The following is a 21,087-nucleotide window of genomic DNA, read 5'->3' as shown; positions in this document are numbered from 1 at the left end:
TGGGTTCTTGGGGAGTTAACCCATAACTTTGTACATGCTAAACGTGTGCTCTACTGCAAAACTATATTTAAAACTAATACGTATTATATAATTACTTTGGTATAGACCTTAACTTCAGCTCGCTGCCAAGTCAACCAAAATCTGTGGAGTAGAATGTGTTGAGCCCCTCCTTCCCTCTGACAGGAATATGCGCTTTCGGGCTGGAATTTGAACAACACGCCCGTCCTGGAGCAGTCCGTTCTCGCGCACATTAACGTGGACATTTCTGGCATGAAGGTGCCTTGGCTCTATGTGGGGATGTGTTTCTCTTCTTTCTGCTGGCACATTGAAGATCACTGGAGCTACTCCATTAACTACTTGCACTGGTAGGTGTAGTTCTCTGTGTAGCATGTGCATCTAGAGGCCTTTTTTGGTACTGGGGATAGAATCCAGGGTCTCACACATCTTGAATACATGCTCTACCACTGACCTCCGGTCTTTTTTGAATATGTAATAATGTTAACATCTATATATAATATATTAGGGAGACTGGCTTAAAAAGTATTTACTACCCAAAAGGAAGATCGTATGGTGGGGAAAGGATGAGAAGTGTCTCAGCCACCTTAATTTATAAATCATGTGCAAGTAGCAAAACCTAGTCTAGAGTTTTAGAGTATGTGATGTGTGTGTGTGTGCATACCTGCACATGTGTGTAGCATGTGAGTGTGTTGTCAGAGGAATTGTACACTAACCCTGTGAGCTACATCCTCAGCCTAATTTTTTGTTAATGCTAGTACTGGTGCTTGAACTCATGGCCTGGCTGCTGTCCCTTATTTTTTTTCGTGGCACTCTACCACTTGAGCCACCACTTCATTTCCAGCTTTTTAGTGGTTTTTTTGTAGGTAAGAGTCTTAAAAACTTTACTGTTTGGTCTGGCTTTGAACTGTAATCCTCGAGTCTCAGCCCTGAGTAGCTGGGATTATGGATCTGAGCCACTGGCCACCTACTTCCAGCCCAATTCAGATGAATCTTGATAATTAAAAAATCAGATGTGTAAAGTTTATATAAAGACCATACTAACCTTCACCACATAAATTCTGAAAAAGTTGGTTTTTTCCTTCTCTCTTTCTTTCTGGTACTGAGGTTGAAGTCCCAGAGCTTGGAGCACCTCTAGCACTAAAATGTTTCTTTTTTTGCGGGGGGGGGGGGGGGGGGGGGCGCTGTCCCTCAGCTCTTCAGCTCAAGGCTAGCGCTCTACCACTTGAGCCACAGCACCACTTCCGGCTTTTTTCTTTTTGCTCCTGTGGTGCTGAGAAATCAACCCAGGGCCTCAAGCATGCAAGGCAAGCACTCAACCACTGAGCCACCTTCCCAGCCCCTAAAATGGTTCTTTCAGTAGTATTTTCCCTTAAAATATCCAAGTTATGTTTGGTCTTTAAGTTGATTTGCTGTTTTTTAATCTCAGTTTTATGTAACCAGTTTCTTCCACTATATTATGATATTACATCTTAACTAGATATTTTTCTTTTCATTGAAGATCATAGTTAAGTGGCTCTCCCCTATTGCTGTGCTGTGTGGTAGCTGCTAGCTTCTGTGTTTACTCAAGCTAGTTAAGTTTAAGTAGAATTACAGACTTGCAGCTGCCATTGCACTGTCCTTATGAGGTGAGTTGCGTGTGACCAGGAGCCACTGCATGTTCCAGCAAACAGAATCTCCTCAGAAACTCTGTTAGGAACAGCACTGGCTGGTATAGAGTCCTGTGAACCTCAGGCGAATTAGAAAGTATAGCTATTATTGTATAAATAGCTTGCCTAATCAAATATATTATCTAGGGATAAGCTACTTTAGTATTCTAAATAAACCCTGAATGAGTTATAATTAAATATTCTGCTAAAATCTCATTAACGTGTGTCTTGTTCTTGGTCCTTAAGGTTTATAGAAAACTATATTCAAGATTTCAGTAATTTCTAGTCTTGGTTTATATCCTTGGATAGGAAAACTGAGCTCAGTGAAGTCAGTCATAGGTATTGTGTAACTTGTGGGGATAATTGGATGTCTGGTGTGTTTGTGATGCAGTATATCAGTGTCAGTGTCCTGTGGAACAGTGCTTATTTTTTATGTGGTGTTTTCTCTATTTGAAACTACTTTTGCTGATCCCCCTGGTTTTGTGTGCTAATGGCGACGGTGTGTACCCATCCCTAGCCTCTTGCGGTACCTCCAGTGATGGCCGTGAGGAGTGGCCTGGGCTCTGCCCAGCTGGTCCCTGTTTAGGGGTGGGCGTCAGGGCCTTGGTCTCATTGGTACAATTTTCTTTGTAGCTGAACCATGACTTCTCTTGCTAGGGGTGAGCCAAAGACGTGGTATGGGGTACCGTCTCATGCTGCAGAACAGCTGGAGGAAGTGATGAGGGAGCTGGCCCCTGAGCTGTTCGAATCCCAGCCTGACCTCCTGCATCAGCTAGTCACCATCATGAACCCCAATGTGCTGATGGAGCATGGGGTGCCTGTGAGTCTCCGTGTGTCTCTTCAGTGCCTTTAAAGTTACTTGAGAAGCTCTTGATTAAATACAGTCACAATGCATGCTTTGCTTTGTGACTGGAAGCAGCGGGTCACGTCACCAACTAGCCAAATTAGAATTTATGAGGTGAATGAGAACAACTTTGCTTGACCAAGAGGAGTTCTTTTGAAGTATGAATCTGATCTGATGACCTTCCCGCAACAGTTACATTCTTTTTTTTTGTCAGTCATGGGCCTTGAACTCTGTGCCTGGGTGCTATCCCTCAGCTCTTCAGCTCAAGGCTAGCACTCTACCACTTGAGCCGCAGCACCACTTCTGGCTTTTTTCTGCTTATGTGGTGCTGAGGAATCGAACCCAGGGCCTCATGCATGCAAGGCAAGCGCTCTACCACTGAGCACCTTCCCAGCCCAACAGTTACATTCTTGTTTGAACAAAAATATTATAGTCCTTATTATTCTTATTTAACTAAAAAAGTGGGTTTTTAAATGGCAGCTGTAGTAAGTCATCCTTACCCTTTTTATTACCGTCTATTGTTATTTCAAGGAGGTTCCATCAGGAGGGACGTTTCTCCGCAGTGTATTCCAGCCAAACTCCCGTCACTTCCCCACCTCCTCTCTTGTCCTAGTACAGTTGCAAGAGGTTTCATTGTTCTGTTTTTGTTCTTGCCCACACATTGATCCTCTTTCGCCCTCATTGGCCTGACTCCCTCTCACAAGTACCCATCTCCCACGGAGCCTTGTTTTCTTTCCCCTCCCCAGCCCCTTATTGATGAGCAGATTTCTTTGTGGTTCTTTATGCTGTCTTCATAATTAATTTGAATGTGTTTGAAAATTACCCACCCTCGATGTTTCTTTTTTCTTTTTATGTAAGGATCTCAGTTTTTAATACATGAGATAATGAAGCAAAAATATACTATGAATTTCTTTCTTCCTTTCAACTTAATTTTGAAAAGTCATCAAACTACTACAGTACGTTAAAGTATAAGTTTAAAGAGATTTGCTGTGTGATGAAAAATTCACAATAAGTTTTTTTTTCTGGTTGTACTCCTGGCATTGAACCCAAGTCCTGCATAAGCTTAGACACGTACTCTACCCCAGGCTCTGTGCCCAGATCTTCCCCTGTAATTATAGGATTACAGGTGTGGGCCACCACCGCCACTTCCTTATAGCTGTAATGAAAGTAAGGTGAATGGTGTTCAAGTGAAGTGGTAGAGCTCCCACCCTTCCTATCGAGGTTGAGGCCCTGAGTTCAAAACTAGTACTGCCAGCAGCAAAAAGTGGCAACAAAATCTGACACCTTAAGATACATGGTATTATCACAGAACAGGGTATAGGAACATTGATTTGGGAATATTTCATATCACGTATTAACTGATAAAAATTTTGGATAAAAATGTATCCAAAGGTTGTAGGCAGTTTCATTCTTTACCACTATTTACAACCCAGGAATTAAGAAGTTTCCTTGAGTATGTATTTATTTATTTGTTTGTTTTTTTTGTCAGTTGTGGGGCTTGAACTCAGGGCCTTGGTGCTGTACCTGAGCTTTTTGCTCAAGACCAGTGCTCTACCACTTTGAGTCACAGCTCCACTTCTGATTTTCTGGTGGCTCATTGGAAATACGAGTCACATGGGGACTTTTGTTCCTGGATGGACTTTGAATTGTGATCCTCAGATCTAAGCCTTCTGAGTAGCTAGGAAAAAGTTTTAATCATTAGGAAACAAGTAGCTGAATGAGCATTGTACTGTTCTCCATTTAGAAAATGTGTTTGAAACTGACTGATGAAATCTGTCTCCCTCTGTTGTTTTGTTCTTTTATATCCCTGTTCCCAATTTGCATTTAGGTGTACAGGACCAATCAGTGTGCTGGAGAGTTTGTAGTGACATTTCCTCGCGCCTACCACTCTGGATTCAACCAGGGCTACAACTTTGCGGAGGCTGTGAACTTCTGTACTGCTGACTGGGTCTGTTTTATAGCAAGTGGCTGTTGCATGTCTCCCCAAACCCTACAAAAGGAGCTTAGGAGCCACATTTACTGGGCTGGCTCTAAGAGTGCTCCGTGAACATTTCCACGGTAATAAATGATGGGCTGTTGTCATTTAAAAAGTTACGAGTTGCCATCACATTTCTCTGGAAGATTTTATGGTTCTTCTTCCCATAGATTCACTAGTTTCCCTATTCTTTCTGAACTTTCAATGGACAGTTAGTTGATTCTTTCTCTGTGGAATACAATTTCTCTGTTCTAAATTGTCTCTGAGAACTTTTGGACCTTCCCGTGATAAATGAAGGTTTGGAGGTGTGGCTCACATGGTAGAGCTCCTGTCTAGCATTCACAAGGCCCTGAGTTCAAACCCCAGAACTAGTAAGAACAAATTTGTAAATGATAATGTCAGTGATGACTGTTTTGCTTTTGTGTGAGGTAGATATCAGAAGGTGCCGGTGGCTATGACTGGGAAAAGGCTGCATAGTATACACTGATTTGTTTGGCTGTTGCTTTTTAGATTTAGTGATACTGTTTGTCATCCCTCCCCCCTTCATTTTTGGAGAAATCCTTCAGTACCATTGAACCTTAGATTGTCTGGATACCTTTTTTAATTTCCATGATTAACTATAGAAAGCCAAGTAAAATGGAAAGTTAAGATGGTGTGGTAAACAGCCTTGTATTTTTGAGAGAGGGTCTTGTAGTGTTGCCTAGACTCCTGCCTCAGCCATACGGGTGTGAAACACTGTATCTGGCTTGTGAACACTCACTCCTGTTTTAACCCAGTCATTTAACACTTCTGTATTTGTTCACGGAAGCAGCACAGTTTACCATGAGCAAGATGGAAGTTTAGAATTTGCCTTGGGCTTGAGTTCTCCTTCTTAAAACAACTAACATTTGGGGAGTTTATGACTTGCCCCGCACTTGGCTAGGTGTAAGCTAGGAAGCGGGGTGATGTGGATGTGGGTTAGGAATGTTGTCTGCCTTCCACTGCTCACTGTTACCACTGTTCTTCTCTGGCAGCTCCTCATTTTACTGGGTCTAACTATGTAAAGATGCTGACAGATTCACTTATGACCCAAAGTTAAACACTTGGGGTGAGAGCTCTTGGTATTCTTTAGCAAAAGGTACACTTGGAACAGCTTTATCTATGAAATTATAGCAGGGCTTTTCTGAGCTAAAATGCATAATCAGTTCTATTTTATGTGGCTTCATTACATGTTATGATTAAGAAGTGCAAACCCCACCAGTTGGTTTCTTCTACTTGTTCTTTTTTTTTTTTTTTCTTTTTTGTCAATCCTGGGACTTGAACTCGGGGCCTACACACTGTCCCTGAGCTGCTTTTGCTCAAGACTAACACTCTATCACTTGAGCCATGGTGCCATTTCTGGCTTTTTCTGTTTATATGGTACTGAGGAATTGAACCCAGGGCTTCATACTTGCTAGGCAAGCACTCTACCAGTAAGCCACTTTCCTAGCTCTCTACTTGCTCTAATAGCTGCATGAGAAATGTTTAAGGAGTAAATACTTAAGAATTTGGACATTAAAGAGTTGTATATTGTTAATAAATAAGATGAGTGCTTATTATGCATTCAAAATATATTTGGAGGGGAATTGTCTCTTTGAAGAGCATGGAAGATGGCTCGATTCAGATAGAGCCTCATACTATGTGTTATTAACACATAGAAGTAAATTCTAAAAGGTTATTCAAGGTCTATCTTTGTATTTTTTCCTCTTGACCTTACAGTTTCCAAATTCAAATAAAACAACTTTTACCCTGTGTGTGTGTGTGTGTGTGTGTGTGTGTGTGTGTGTGTGTGTGTGTGTGTGTGTGTGTGTGTGTGTGTGTGTGTGTGAATATAGCTACTTTTCAAGTTTGTAGCTTGGAAGTTACAGAAATGGTGAGAATTTATCTTGGGAGTGTATGGCTTCATTTGTTTTGATAATGATTTTGTGTTCTAATGATGCACGCCCCCACTGAGCCATATCCTCAGCCCCATCCAGAGCTATCTGTTGGCTATGGAAGGTTGTTATTTCAGTTAGGGAAAACTATCACCTTTGAACTCTTTCTGTGAGGCTGGTGGATTTGAAAAGGCTTCTGGAAGCTAAAATCTAAAGTAATTTTTGATTTAGCTCTTGTAAACAAAAAAGAAAAAGTTAGACAATGTATATTGGTTAAATAGTACTTTCCCCTAATTTTTCCTTTTTTTCCCCCTAATAATGTGTTCTCTTTGTTCTGAATGCTAAATACTTTCACCTAACATTTTATAGTTGGAACTTTTAACTTCTTTTTTCTCTTGTGCCAGTACTGGGGCTTGAACCTGGGGACTCACACTCTTACTGTGCTTTTTTGCTCAAGGCTAGCACTGTTTTATCACAGTTTGTTAGCATATTTCTAGGTAATTGGAGATAAGTGTCTTATGGACTATTCTACCTGATGTTCTCTTTGAACCTAGATCCTCAGATACCAGGTTTCCAGTGTAGCTGGGGTTACAGGTGTAAGCCCCCAGCACCCTGCTTAAGATTTTCTGTTGGTTGTTAACAGCATTTTATCTTTTACCTTTATGGCTAATCCTTTGTTAGGTTGGCCTCAGTTTTCCACCTCATATACCAAGGAACTCCATCTTCCCAAACTCAGTTTGGGACAGGAGTTTAGTATCTCAGATAATGGAAATCCCTGGGAACAGCCTGTGGAATTCTTGCTGGGCCACAGAAAGTTAATGCTTACAGTAGCCTCTTAGGTTCAGCTATGACTTGTACTCTGTCTTGATAATCAAAGGGAAGATCTGGAGGGTAGTGGTGCTTCTGTTCTGGGATGTTATGAACAAGTAATTTAATTTGGAAATCTCCTGTTTTCAGCTGCCCATTGGTCGTCAGTGTGTAAATCATTACCGAAGGCTGAAGCGCCACTGTGTCTTCTCTCATGAGGAACTCATTTTCAAAATGGCAGCAGATCCAGAATGCCTGGATGTGGGGCTGGCCGCTATGGTCTGCAAAGAGTTGACTCTCATGACTGAAGAAGAAACGCGATTAAGGGAGTCCGTTGTTCAGATGGTGAGTTCGCCGAGCCCAGTTGCTGCTTTTGTTTCTGTTTTATGGAATATAGAAAAAAAAACGAACATACAGAACTTTTACTTTTGATTTCTTCTAGAGTTGAACACAAAAATCAATAATTTCAAGAATATTTTATATTTTAGTAGTTGCTATTTTTGTTTTTCTTCAGATTCCAAAAGTTCTAGGAAACGATGTCACCTAGATTTTTTTTTCTCATCTTTAGCATATATTAATTGTACAGGGGGTTTCATTGTGATGTTTCCTTACCTGCTTTTAATGTACACACAGATTCATCCCCTCTGGTACCTTTTCTTTTCTTTTTTTTTTGGGGGGGGGGTCCGGTCGTGGGGCCTGAACTCTGGGCCTGGGCGGTGTCCCTCAGCTCTTCAGCTCAAGGCTAGCGCTCTACCACTTGAGCCACAGCACCACTTCCGGCTTTTTTCTTTTTGCTTATGTGGTGCTGAGGAATCGAACCCAGGGCCTCAGGCATGCAAGGCAAGCACTCTACCACTGAGCCACCTTCCCAGCCCCCCTCTGGTACCTTGTCATTTCCCGGTTTTCTCTACCTTCAAACGGTGTTCAGTATGCTTTCATGCTGAGTATGAATGAAGTACTTGGATCATTTTACCTTCACCTTGACCCTCCCCTCCCACTGGTTCCCATACTCAGGATAGTTTCCCCTTTTTTGCACTCATAATTCATGTTGAGGATCATGGTTCAAAGAATCATGGAAATGGAGGTGTGGCTCAAGTGATAGAGTAAAAAAGCCAAAAAGACCATGCTGGCTTTGAACCATGATCTTCACATCTTAGCCTCCTGAGTAGCTAGTATTATAGGCATGAGCCACCATCGCCCTCCTGCTAGAAAATATTTTCTTGTCATGCCATTGACTTATTCCCCACTGTAGGAGAGGAGTTTTGTTTTGTTGTTGTTGTTGTTGTTTTTTGGTCAGTCATGGGACTCGAACTCTGGGCTTGGGCATGGTCCCTGTGTTCTTCAGCTCAAGGCGAGCTACAGCACCACTTTTTTTTTATGCTTTGAAGAAAAGGCAACATTGATGTGTGCTGTCACTTGTGTTTCAGGGAGTTCTGATGTCAGAAGAGGAAGTGTTTGAGCTTGTTCCTGACGATGAGCGACAGTGCTCAGCATGTAGAACCACGTGCTTCCTCTCGGCTCTCACCTGCTCCTGTAATCCCGAGCGGCTGGTGTGTCTCTACCACCCAGCTGATCTGTGCCCCTGCCCCATGCAGAAGAAATGTCTTAGGTATCCAAAAGTAAAGTCAGATCTTGAGTTATTCCCTTCCTGTCCCTGATCTATTAACTTCCTGTCTTCTGCTTGCTCGTGGACTAGGTCCTAAACACGGAGGCTACGATTATTCACTTCATCAGTTAATTCCAGATGTTTCTTTTTTTTGGGGGGGGGGGTCCGGTCATGGGGCCTGAACTCTGGGCTTGGGCGCTGTCCCTCAGCTCTTCAGCTTAAGGCTAGCACTCTACTACTTGAGCCACAGCATCATTTCTGGCTTTTTTCTTTTTTCTTTATGTGGTGCTGAGGAATCGAACCCAGGGCCTCAGGCATGCAAGGCAAGCGCTCTACCACTGAGCCACCTTCCCAGCCCCAATTCCAGATGTTTCTTGTCTCTCTCTCTCTCTCTCTCTCTCTCTACATTGAAACCGCGACCCCCCCATCCCCATACTGGGGGTTGGGCTTAGGGCCTCCTTATTGCTAGGCAAGCACTTTACCACTTGAGCAGCACCCACAATCCTGTAGGCATCTTTCATTTTCTCATTTATTTTCAGGTTGTTCTTGGGTTTTGAAGTTTTTGTTTCGGTGAGGTTTTTGGGGGGACAGGGGAGTAGATACTGCTATCGGTTTGAAAACCTCCCTTTTCTATGGTATAAACATCAGGAAACAGTCCAATGACTACACCCTGCACCCCTAATCCTGTACCATCTTTCATTTTCTCACCATTTATTTGCAAGTTGTAAAGTGTTTAATTTCTGTTTTTTGTAGATACCGCTACCCCCTGGAAGAGCTCCCTTCCCTCCTGTGTGGCGTGGGGGCCAGGGCGCAGTCCTACGACACTTGGGTCAGTCGCGTCACAGAGGCGCTGTCCGATAACCTCAGCCACAAGAAAGGTCTGTGGGCCTGCGCTGCAGTGTTCTCACCTTGTCCCCTGCTTCTAGGACAGTGGAGACTGAAGAGCTCCTCGGATATGGTCTATTTGAGAAACTTTGTCTTTGGAGACAGAGGGTCTCACGTAACCTGGAGTTCACTCAATAGCCCAGGCTGGCTTCTACCTTGTAACCCTCCTGCCTTGGGCTGCTCATTGTGAGGATTGTAGCTGTGTGCTGCCGTGCTTGGCAGCAGTCCTCTTTGAATGAACAGGCTGACCTCAGATGGGACAGGCAGCTTGTAGCTGGTTGTATTTGCTACTAGCTGACTGACACTCAAGGCTTTATTGAAAGAGAAATGATCTCTGGGCCTTGGAATGGGTTCAGGTACCTGCTAGAAGCTTTCACTGCATTGGTGAGATTTTTCACAGCTGTGTGAGATTTCCGCTAGTTGGTTGATGACCCACCTGGGGAGGTGGATGAGATTTTAGAGTGGCTCTTTGTGTCTCTGGTCATAGCATGTGGCTTTTTTCATATTATTTTACAGACTTGATTGAATTAAGAGTAATGCTTGAAGATGCTGAGGACAGGAAATACCCAGAGAACGATCTCTTTCGGAAACTCAGGGATGCTGTTAAAGAAGCCGAGACCTGTGCTTCTGTGGCTCAGCTGCTGCTTAGCAAGAAGCAGAAACATAGGTAAGAACAAAAGTGAAAGTTTAGCTGGTTTAATCTCTTGTAGCGCTGGTTCTTCCTTCTCCAGTAATGAATGCCTCCGTCTTCTTTCCTCTCTGCCTTCCCACTCCCTTCCTCTATTCATCTTCAGAAATTGTGGAAGCTCTTTAAATCATAATACTGGGAGTCACACTGACTGTGTGTGTGTGAGAGAGAGAGACAAACGTGCCTCTGGCAGGAAAAACTACGTCTACAAGTTTGTTTACCAGTTTAGTCGCACCTGGCATCCCTTTCTCTCTTGAGTGATGCCTTCAAGTCAGGTTTTTGAAACCCAGTACCCAAGTCTCCTGGCTTATGCAAATACAAATTTACTTTTTCAGGTACTGAAAGCAAGCTGTAGTGGCAATGTCCTGTCGCACGTTGAATAGAGGGAAGAAACCCCTCGGGAAATCTATTGCTTGTGTCTGAGAAAAGAGCTTAGTGAGTTTTCAGACCATCTTTTTTAGTTGATAATAACTAACCAGGCTGTTCCTGGATTAAGCTTTCTTAACAGCCTATATCCAGAATTTTTAAATGGGGGCCCTGGAGAAAGTGTTTTGTTTTTTGTTTTCTTGATTTTTTTTTTTAGTTCAGGTGGCACTTGCTTTATGACCCGCTAAGGGTTGGGGGTTACAGCTCTTAGTTCACAATTTCTTTCCTCACAGAGCAATACGTGTGCACGCATGTGTGCACACACACACACGCACCTCACACACTCTCGCCTTTCTTAGAGTGCTCTGCTTCCTACTGAGCTCCCTCCGTTTGTTCCTTGTTTTAAGTCTTCTTGTTTCCTGCTTTATCTTCTCACCCTATCACCTTCTGGTGAACTAATTCTGATTGTATGTCACCCCCCCACCCTCCCATGAATGTAGAATGTACACTAAGCTGGAGTGTCAGGTAGTTTGAGCTGCTTTTCACTACTGTATTTCTTATTACATGGTGGGTGCATGATCAATAAGTGCAGTGATTGGGTGAGATGGTAGCACAGGCGGAAGGCAGGTGGCAGCAGGGAGTAATCTGGGTGCATGTAGAGGAGGCAGGGGTTAAGAACCTACGAGTGTATACTTTTTTTTTTGTCAGTTGTGAGGCTTGAACTCAGGGTCTGCGTGCTGATCCTGAGCTCTTTTGCTTACGACCTAGTGCTCTACCGCTTTGAGCCACAGTTCCACTTCTGGTTTTCTGCTGGTTAGAGACTGTCCTGTCTGACTTGGCTTTGCATTATTATAATCCACAGATCTCAGGCTTCTGAGTAGCTAGGATTATAGGCATGAGCCACCAGTGCCCAGCCTGTGTCCCTTTCATTGAATGCAGTTTATGCATATTATTGCTTCTTAGGCATTCCAGCACATTCCTCTGTCTGCTGCTGCACCTTCCTCTTGTCCCTGTTCCCTGTCCTCTTCCGACTTCCTGTCTTCTGAGACATCTCACTGTGTAGTAGGAAGTGGCCAGTCCTCTTTTGTCAGCTCCTAAATGTCTGGAATCACAGGGTTTGCCACCATGCCTGGTATGAATGGCTTTTTCTGTAGCGGTGTGTATTCTGGGTTTGAAAATACTTTATTGTACACCCACATGCATGTGTGTGTTTGTATGTACTGAGGTTTGAGTTCAGAGGTTTTTACTTTTTCAGTTTGCACTTTTATCCCTTGACTCACAAATTTAGCCCAGTTTTTTTAGCTGATTGAGATAGAGTCTTGTGGACTTTTCGTCAGCCCTGGTTTCAAACTATAATCCTACATAGTAGGTAAGATTACAGGAATGAGCCTTTGCCACCTAATGTGAATTTTTTAAATCTATTTTATTAGAAGACCTTTCTTAGAGACATTATCCAGTGGGGTTTTAGCTTGTCATGGGGCTGCCGACTCTGGGAGAATTTACTAAAAGCATAGGTACAGGTAACTTTTAGAAAAATTAGTATACATCTAGATGTTGAAACACTTCTAAGTGGTTCAGTAGCTGTGTCAGGTGATAGCTCCTGGTTCCTGATAGCGAGGTGCCCAAGACTCAGAGCTCATTTTCTCCTGCACTTACTGTTCCACATGGTGAACTTCCTTCATGTTTGCAGGGTTCCACACACATAGCTTAGAGGGACTGGGACTTGGACACTTGAGTGTTGTGAGTTATTAACTGCTCAGCATGCAACTTAATTCTGAAGTGATCACCATTGCAGTGGAATTCCTCTGACGCTAGGATTCCAGGATTGCAGAGGTTTGAATTGTGCAGAGACTGGGAGCCCCACAAGAGACCGGGATAACTTAAATTTTCCTTACAACATCTCAATATTATTTCTCATCAGACAGAGCCCAGATAATGGGAGAACGCGGACCAAACTGACAGTAGAAGAGCTGAAGGCCTTTGTTCAGCAGCTTTTCAGTCTTCCATGTGTCATCAGCCAAGCTCGACAAGTGAAGGTGAAGTCTGCCTCCTTGCCTGTGTCTTTGTGGTGGGGACTGCGTTCAGGGCTCACAGAACGCCATGTCTACCCTAGTTTTTGCTGTTTCTTTTTTTGGGGGGGGAGGGGGGTCCGGTCGTGGGGCCTGAACTCTGGGCCTGGGCGCTGTCCCTCAGCTCTTCAGCTCAAGGCTAGCGCTCTACCACTTGAGCCACAGCGCCACTTCCGGCTTTTTGCTTTTTGCTTATGTGGTGCTGAGGAATTGAACCCAGGGCCTCGGGCATGCAAGGCAAGCGCTCCACCACTGAGCCCCCTGCCCAGCCCTGCTGTTTGGTTTCTCACATATGTGCTGCTGTTTAAGGTTCTTAGTAAGCAGTCTATGTCATGGGTTTTTATTGTTTTGGGTTTTTCCATTTTAAAGGAATAAAGCCTAAAGCGAATTGAGAATTTGTTTAGCTTAGCATTTTTATCAAAAGTATATATCACCTGTGCTAGTCTACATAACTATTAATGTTTTTCTTGTTTGTTTTAGGGATGGCCAGAATATCTAAAACAGTTTTTGACGTGGTTGTCAATTTACAAAATCTACTGTCAGTTATATATAATTTTCTTGTCTTACCCCTTTGGTAGTTGATTATTCCCTCTCTTAATTGACTCTCCTGTAGGCATCCATGGCACAGCACTCACCTGCTCTTAATTCTCTTCGCTCTTTGTCCAGACTAATAAATGTAGAATACGAAGGAGCCTCAGCCCTTGTAGCTGTGTGCTCTCTGATTTGTCCATTGTCGATAAATATCACCTGTATCTTGTTGATGCCAAGATCTCTCACTCTTCCTTCCTCCTTCTCTATAGATGTATATCCAGATGTATAATGTTTTTGCTTGCTTGCTTCATGTACTGGGGTTTGAACTTGGAGTCTTACATGGGCTAGGCAGAGTAAAAGCCATCTTCAAAAACCTTTTAATGACAGGCACTGGTGGCTTCTGACTGTAATACAAGCTACTCAGGAGGCTGATATCTGAAGATCACAGATTGAAGCTAGCCCAGGCAGATATTCTTATCTCCAATTAACCACTCAAAAACCAGAAATGGAGCTGTGACTCAAAGTGGTAGAATGTGCTAGCCTTGAGCAAAAAGTGCTTAGAGATTTTGTCTGCCCAGGCCCTGAGTACAAGCCCCATGACCACATTTTCCCTCCAAGAAAACTTTTAGGAGCTGGGAATGTGACTCAGTGATAGAGTGCTTGCCTAGCATGTAAAAGGCCCTGGGTTTGATTCCTCAGTACCACATACACAGCAAAAAGCTGGGTCTGTGGCTCAAAATGTAGAGTGCTAACCTTGAGCAAAAAGAAGCTCGGAGACAGCGCCCAGGCCCCAAGTTCAAGCTCCAGGACTGGCAAAAATAAATAAATAATAAAACTTTTAATGAGTCAAGAGAAAAAAATCCTAGGCTACTTGATTCCTCATTTCATTTCCCTGTGCCCAGCCTAAGCAAGTGCTGCTCTTGCCTCTAAAATGGATCCCTCCGCAAACCAGTTACCACTCCATTGCTTAAAATATGCTCGGAGTGTGCCACACAATTCCCCATGGATAACAGCCTCTTAACTACTTCCTCTTCTATTCTGTCTCCCAGTTTATTTTTTGTTAGGAAAGGCAGAATGATCATCTCAAATATAAGTAAAGTTATAGCACTTCCCTGTGCTTAAAATTCTTCAGTGGTTCCTAAGTGCCATTAGAAAGAAATCTAGTCATTTTAATCTACAAGACATTATGCACTCTTTCCTCGGCTTATTTGTTTCTCGTCTGTCCACGTAATAAGCTCATTCCTCTTTAAAAAGATTTTGTAGTTAGTTCCTGCCTGATCTCAATTCTTGGTCCAGTGAACCCAGGTCAGAAAAAGACCTATCAATCCTTAGCTTCCTGGTCAGTGCTCCAAATATTTTAACAGAAAACGTGGGGCAGCTAAGTTGACCCTGTTCCTTACATCTGGCAAGAGAGGAACTCAGGCAAGACTTGAATATAGTAAAAGTGATAGTAAAAATATTAGAAAAGAAATGTAGCAAAAAACCAGCATTTGGCATAGACATGCTGCAGGGAAGATAGCACCTTAGTCCATCTCAAACATGCTGCTCTGTCTTGGGGGTACAAAGGTTGGCCTTGTGTTAAATAGGGAGAATTAGAGCCCTTGAAGATGGCTTTTTGATTGGTGGGCTTCCTTTCTATTTCCTGTAAAAATGTGGTGCCAAAGATTTAGTGTAGCATCCTTATCTCCTTATTTGTCATTAACAGGTGACTTCCTTTCTTGTTCCCCATTTCATTGTCCAGCATTTTTGGCTTGTCAGCCTGTCCTGCCATCTCTTCCAGTTGTATGGGCCTGCGCTCCCTGAATGCCTGCTTTTCTACCAACTGCCATCACCCCAGCTCCTCACAGCTCCCACCACCAGTCTCTGTGTGGTTTGGGTTCATCATCTTCTGTGATTGTCATATCAGAGTACTGTGGCATTCCCTCTCTTGCCAGTCTCTGTTGTGCTGGCCCGTTGTCAGAATGCTCATACTGACAGAGACATTTCACTTACGTGTTTACTGTCTGGCCATTGGAGTTTGTCTTAAGTTGGCAGTCATTATGTAGTTTTTGAATGAGTCCAGTATTATAAATGTGAAACTTACTTAAAAGTAAGAATGTCTGTTCTTTATCCCTTTAAATTTTCTTTTTACTTTTTCAGAATCTGCTGGATGATGTGGAAGAGTTTCATGAACGTGCTCAGAAGGCCATGATGGATGAAACGCCAGATTCTTCCAAACTTCAGATGCTGATAGACATGGGTTCTAGTCTCTATGTGGAGCTTCCTGAATTACCCCGGCTGAAACAAGAGCTCCAGCAGGCTCGGTGGCTGGATGAAGTGAGGCTGACCCTATCCGATCCGCAGCAGGTCACTTTGGATGCCATGAAGAAACTGATTGACTCTGGTGTAGGACTGGCACCCCACCATGCTGTGGAGAAAGCAATGGCTGAACTACAGGAGCTCCTTACAGTCTCTGAACGATGGGAGGAAAAGGCTAAGCTTTGCCTGCAGGCAAGGTGAAGACATTTTGGTGACTGTTGCCTCTTTGAGAACCTTAGCAAGTAGGATGGGAAGGAGGAAATAAAGGGCTTCTTTCATGAGGTGGTTAACTTGACCACCAGCACCAAGATAGCAAATGAGGCTACATGTAGACAGTTTCAGATAGGTTCCAACTACATACAGTATACTTTGGCCTCAGCAGGAGTTTGTTGAGCTTGGACCTTCAGTTGAGAAGTTTCAGAGAAATAAGAATTTATGAAGCCGGGTGCCGGTGGCTCACGCCCGTAATCCTGGCTACTCAGGAGGCTGAGATCTGAGAATCACCGTTCAAAGCCAGCCCGGGCAGGAAAGTCTAAGAGACTATTATCTCCAATAAACCACTTGAAAACCTGAAGTGGCACTGTGGCTCAAGCGGTAGAGCGCTGGCCTTGAGCTGAAGAGCGCAGGGACAGTGCCCAAGCCCAGAGTTCAAGCCCCATGACCCACCAAAAAAAAAAAAAAAAAAAAGAATTTATGGAGAACCTTGAAAAAGAACAGTAGGGAAATAGAAGGGGGAAATGTGATAAACTGAGAAACATGTAAGGTGTGTTCAGCTGACAAGTTGAGTTTTTCTGGAATGGAGGCTGTAGTTAGGAAAGTAATAGGAGATAAGGTTTATATAAAGATTTCGTTAGGAAAGTAATAGGAGATAAGGTTTGTATAGAGATAAGATTTATATCGAACTGTGTCGTTAGTACTATCCCACTGTACTTAATGAGGATAAGTAGTGATATGTATCATATATATATATATATATATATATTACTAATCTGACTAGTAATTAGCTTTGGTGTTCTTTGTGAAAGCATTTTTGCAAAAACATTGTGAGAATGTTATCTGTCAACATGGGACTTATAGCCTTGAGCACTTTTGCTCCAGGCTAGCACTCTTCCACTTTGAACCACAGCACCACTTCCAGTTTTTGAGTGTTTAATTGGAGTCTCACGGAGACTTTGCTGCCTGGGCTGGTTTCAAACTGCGATCCTCAGATCTCCGCCTGCTGAGTAGCTAGGATTTACAGGTGCGAGCCGCTGGCGCCCAGCCAAGGGGGTATAATTTATTTATACGAAATGACCAGTGAGTTAGTTTTTCTCTATCAGACAGAACGTGGTGCTTGCTTTGCTGAGAACTAAGTGACAGAAGTGAAGGTTCTTTCCACATAATACACTGTTGTTATATGTTGGTAGCACTTGCACTTTTCTTCATGTTTTCCTCCATTTTGTTGCTCATTTAGACCACGGCACAGTGTAGCAAGTTTAGAAAGCATTGTGAATGAAGCCAAGAACATTCCAGCCTTTCTTCCGAACGTGTTGTCCCTGAAAGAGGCCCTACACAAGGCTCGAGAATGGACAGCAAAGGTGGAAGCTCTTCAGGTAAGCATACTGGCATTAGCCTGCCTAGCAGGTAGCGCCTGCCTCGCGCATGAACCTTGAAACCTCTCATTCCTTTGGATAGAAAATCATAATAAAGCATTGCTTAGAATTCACCTGCTCTTCCATCTGATTCAATAATTGAAAGACAGACCACTTTTCATATATAACTAGCTATTATTACAAAAGGTGATGGGATTAGCTATTCAGTGCTTACCGATAGGAGGGTTTTATTATCTGGTGTATTCTTTGAATCTTTTTTCCCCATGCATGTACTACTTTTAAAATAAGATGTGGAAAAATAAGATGAAATGAGCACTTACTGAAACACCTAGTACTTTGATATTTTTTTTTAGGTGTTTGGGAACAGGAATGTGAGAAATGATGTAAATGCATATTTTTCTTGAAGAGATAACACGTTTACAGTTTACAGTAGTAAAATTAGTGCTGAATTTTGCTTGAAGTATTAAAAGCCATTAGCATGAAGTGTGGTAGTATCCATCTATGATCTCAAAATGCTGAGGCCAGAGGATACAGAGTTCAAGGGCTGCCTGGGCCTATATTATGCAACCTTGTCTCCCTCCCCGCCCCCCAAAAAATAAATAAAAAAGCTGTAAGTAATATTGGTAGTGTTCATTTTAGAATTATACCCAAGAAAACTTGTCTCAAGAAAGAACATTTTCTAGCTGTATTGACTCCTCTTCCACTCTGTCAATTTTCAGTTCACTTTCTGGGACTCAGCTCCTGCTGCTTTTTCTTCCTCTTATTACCTCTGTTTTGATCAGGGCTACTCCTTTGTCTCTGATCCTACCCAGGCAGTGTGGTGTCTGATCATCCTAATTGGCTATTTATGATTGAAAAGCTAACAGGCCGACTGATGTCTGTCTCCTTGGTAATGTGGAAAGGCTCTGTCTCTCCCTGGCTCTCCAGCCCTTTTCTTCAGTGGGATATTGACTTATGGGTGCTGAGTAAGTGGACAGGTTGTGATGGTAGTCAGGCTTTGTTTAGGATGCATGGTTTGGGAGGAGGGTCAGTCAAGACTTATCTGGAAGGAGTTTTGGAGGCAATTGACATGAATTTGACATAAGAGGAAGAGTACTCGTGTTTATAAGACTTTCTGTATCTGAGCATTTTTCTGCATTCCTCTGACATGTTCCAGGCTCCATAAGAGAAGCAAGGTTGTAAGACTCTGCTTCTGTCTTCCAGAGTGGCAGCAATTATGCTTACTTGGAGCAGCTTGAGAGCTTATCTGCCAAGGGACGCCCCATCCCTGTGCGGCTTGATGCCCTGCCCCAGGTGGAGTCGCAGGTCGCGGCAGCACGGGCTTGGAGAGAGCGGACTGGGCGCACCTTTCTGAAGAAGAATTCCAGCCATACGCTGCTGCAGGTAACAAGGGTCCTTGGTGTCCAGCTACTCAGCACTCCATCAGCAGCTGATAAACTTAACCCTCTGGCTGGTTGTAGCCCAGGTGAGGGGTGTTCCCAGTTTAATCTGGTCTTTAGCGCCAGTGATACCTCCCACACCTATCAGATGTGGGTCTGAAATTTGGAGCCTTAGACTCATATCCTGATAAGCTTATGCTGTGTCCAGAAAAAGCAGTCAGCCTGATCTTATCTCTGGTTATTGGACTCTGTCACTGACAGATGTTATTTCTCAAAAGCACAGATTTAAATCCTTGTCCTTAGTATGGTGAGCAGGTTGATCATGGTAGTCAGAGGACAGGCTCTGAAGTGGGACAGTGTCAGATTTGAGGACTGGCTCTTCTCTTGCTAGCCTCGTGTCCTTGCGCAAGTTGTTCCATGAATCTATTTTCTTTGTTTGTAGAGTGTGGAAATAAATGTGTAAGGTTGCACAGGTTCAGTTAGATACGTACATAAAGTTCTTAAGGTCCCAGGACATGGTGTGCGGCTGTATGTGGTTCCTTTTATTTCACTTTAGAAAACTACAGTTTATATTTTGGTTTTATTTTTTAGGTGCTAAGTCCCCGAACTGACATTGGTATATACGGGAGTGGTAAAAACAGGAGGAAAAAAGTGAAAGAATTAATAGAAAAAGAAAAAGAGAAGGACCTAGACCTCGAGCCCTTGAGTGATTTGGAGGAAGGACTGGAGGAAACAAGAGATACAGCCATGGTGGTAAGAGACTGGGAAGATGCTAACAGGTGTAGGCTTTTACATTGGTGTACTCTGTCATAGGATATGTATTTATTTATTTACTTATTTTGTGTCAGTCCTGAGACTTCAACTCAGGGCCTGTGCGCTGTCCCTGAGATTCTTTCTCTCAAAGCTAGCACTCTACCACTTGAGCCACAGCACCACTCCTGGCTTTTTCTGAGTAGTTTATTAGAGATAAGAGTCTCACAGACTTTTCCTGCCCAGGCTGGCTTCAAACTGCCATCCTCAGATCTCAGCCTCCAGAGTAGTTAAGATTTCAAGCATGAGCCACTAGTACCTGGCTAGGACTTTTTTTTAAATATAATTTTATTGTTACTATTAAGGTAGGGATTTATACATTTGTAATTGCAGTGCAAAAAGTTTACTATTCTTTTCCACATATCAGTTCTTTATTGCTTTAATTTTATTGCATAATCTGCTTTTTGTTTTCTCTTTGTGGTGGGGATCAAACTTAGGCTTCTTGCTGGCTAATCAAAGCACTCTACCACTGAGCTTCATTCCCAGCCTGCTCAGAACATTTGCGTTACTACTTTTCCTTCCTACTGAGATACTGGAGTTTAAACTTAAGACTTTGCTTGCTAACAGGCAGTCTGCCAGTTGAGCCATACTCTCAGCCCTACTTTGTTAAAAATGTTCTGTTGTACGTAAGCAGGGGAACTTGCTGTATAATGTTCTTTAAGTTAGTTAGAAATTGCATTAGTTTAGTAGCATTTTGTGGCTCTTGATACGGTTGTGCTTTCTGAAGCAGTTGAAGTAGAGTACTGGTGCCAGATACTCTCAAAATTTCTCCCTTTTATTAGCTTTTGGGAGGATATTGACTATTCAGTAAAAGTGTTTATAGCAGTGAGAATTATGATAATTTTTTTGAACCACACTAGTTCTAGTCAGGTATTGTGCTGGCTAATTGAAGATGGGACTCTCCTAGACTTTTTCTGCCTGGTCCAACTTTACCCAGGATCCTCCAGATCACAGCTTCCTGAGCAGCCAGGCTTACATGTGTGAGCCACTAAGCTGTTCAGGAGACTGAGAGCTGAAGATCTTGATTCAAAGCCAGCCTGGTCAGGAATGTCCACCCAAAAAAGCCAGAAGTGGAGCTGTGGCTCTAGTGGTAGAACATGAGCCTTAAGCACAAAATCCCAGGAACAGCGTGCAAGTCCTGAGTTCAAGCCCTAGGACCAGCACAAAAACAAAAAAGAATGGGAAGAATTAGGATTACTAGAAGAATAAAAATGAAAATTAGACAGTTAGTAGTTGGGAACTGCATATAATATGTAGCTTGGTATACTCTTCTTTCTCTCTACAAATAATCCAGTTTGAGAGCCTGCCTAACAAATCAGTCTTGATAGAAAAGTAGAACTGGACATTATTTCAAAATCGATTCAGAGCAACTCTGGTAATTTAAAAAGAAGATACATCGATATTTAGGATGTTTTTTCTCTTCTTGGTTGGAGTGAGTTTCATAAACCAGTGTTGAGCTTGTCACCAGGCTTGTTGTTGTAGCTCCAGATGAAATGGGGAGGCCGTCTGGACAAGTGTGCTGGTGTAGACCTTAATGTTCAAGATGGATCCAGTACAAGCTAGGCACTTAATTTTTAAAACAGGATGAAGTTGATGATGTGGCTACATCACCAGAAAACTGTTCAGATGAATTGTACACATCAGCCCTCTGAAACCCAGCCTTGGTACCCAGGTGGCTTGG

The 21,087-nt window shown here is 43.0% G+C and overlaps 1 protein-coding gene across 1 annotated transcript in view; it reads left to right on the top strand.

Annotated features, from left to right (window-relative positions):
* Kdm5a (lysine (K)-specific demethylase 5A) overlaps positions 1-21,087 on the top strand; it is a 53,864-nt gene that overhangs the window by 18,216 nt on the left and 14,561 nt on the right. Inside the window, exons 11-22 of the mRNA XM_013023691.1 lie at positions 184-365; positions 2,322-2,484; positions 4,337-4,456; positions 7,333-7,527; positions 8,610-8,791; positions 9,542-9,666; positions 10,190-10,340; positions 12,649-12,763; positions 15,467-15,822; positions 17,079-17,217; positions 18,421-18,600; positions 19,188-19,349. Coding sequence (XP_012879145.1) covers positions 184-365; positions 2,322-2,484; positions 4,337-4,456; positions 7,333-7,527; positions 8,610-8,791; positions 9,542-9,666; positions 10,190-10,340; positions 12,649-12,763; positions 15,467-15,822; positions 17,079-17,217; positions 18,421-18,600; positions 19,188-19,349 — 2,070 coding nt within the window. The remainder of the gene's footprint in view (positions 1-183; positions 366-2,321; positions 2,485-4,336; positions 4,457-7,332; positions 7,528-8,609; positions 8,792-9,541; positions 9,667-10,189; positions 10,341-12,648; positions 12,764-15,466; positions 15,823-17,078; positions 17,218-18,420; positions 18,601-19,187; positions 19,350-21,087) is intronic.

This window comes from Dipodomys ordii, unplaced genomic scaffold (genome assembly GCF_000151885.1).
Source record: "Dipodomys ordii isolate 6190 unplaced genomic scaffold, Dord_2.0 Scaffold69, whole genome shotgun sequence".
NCBI classification, from domain to species: Eukaryota; Metazoa; Chordata; class Mammalia; order Rodentia; family Heteromyidae; genus Dipodomys; species Dipodomys ordii.
The sequence above is the reverse complement of the archived record's forward strand: the minus strand, read 5'-3'. Positions and strand labels throughout refer to the sequence as shown.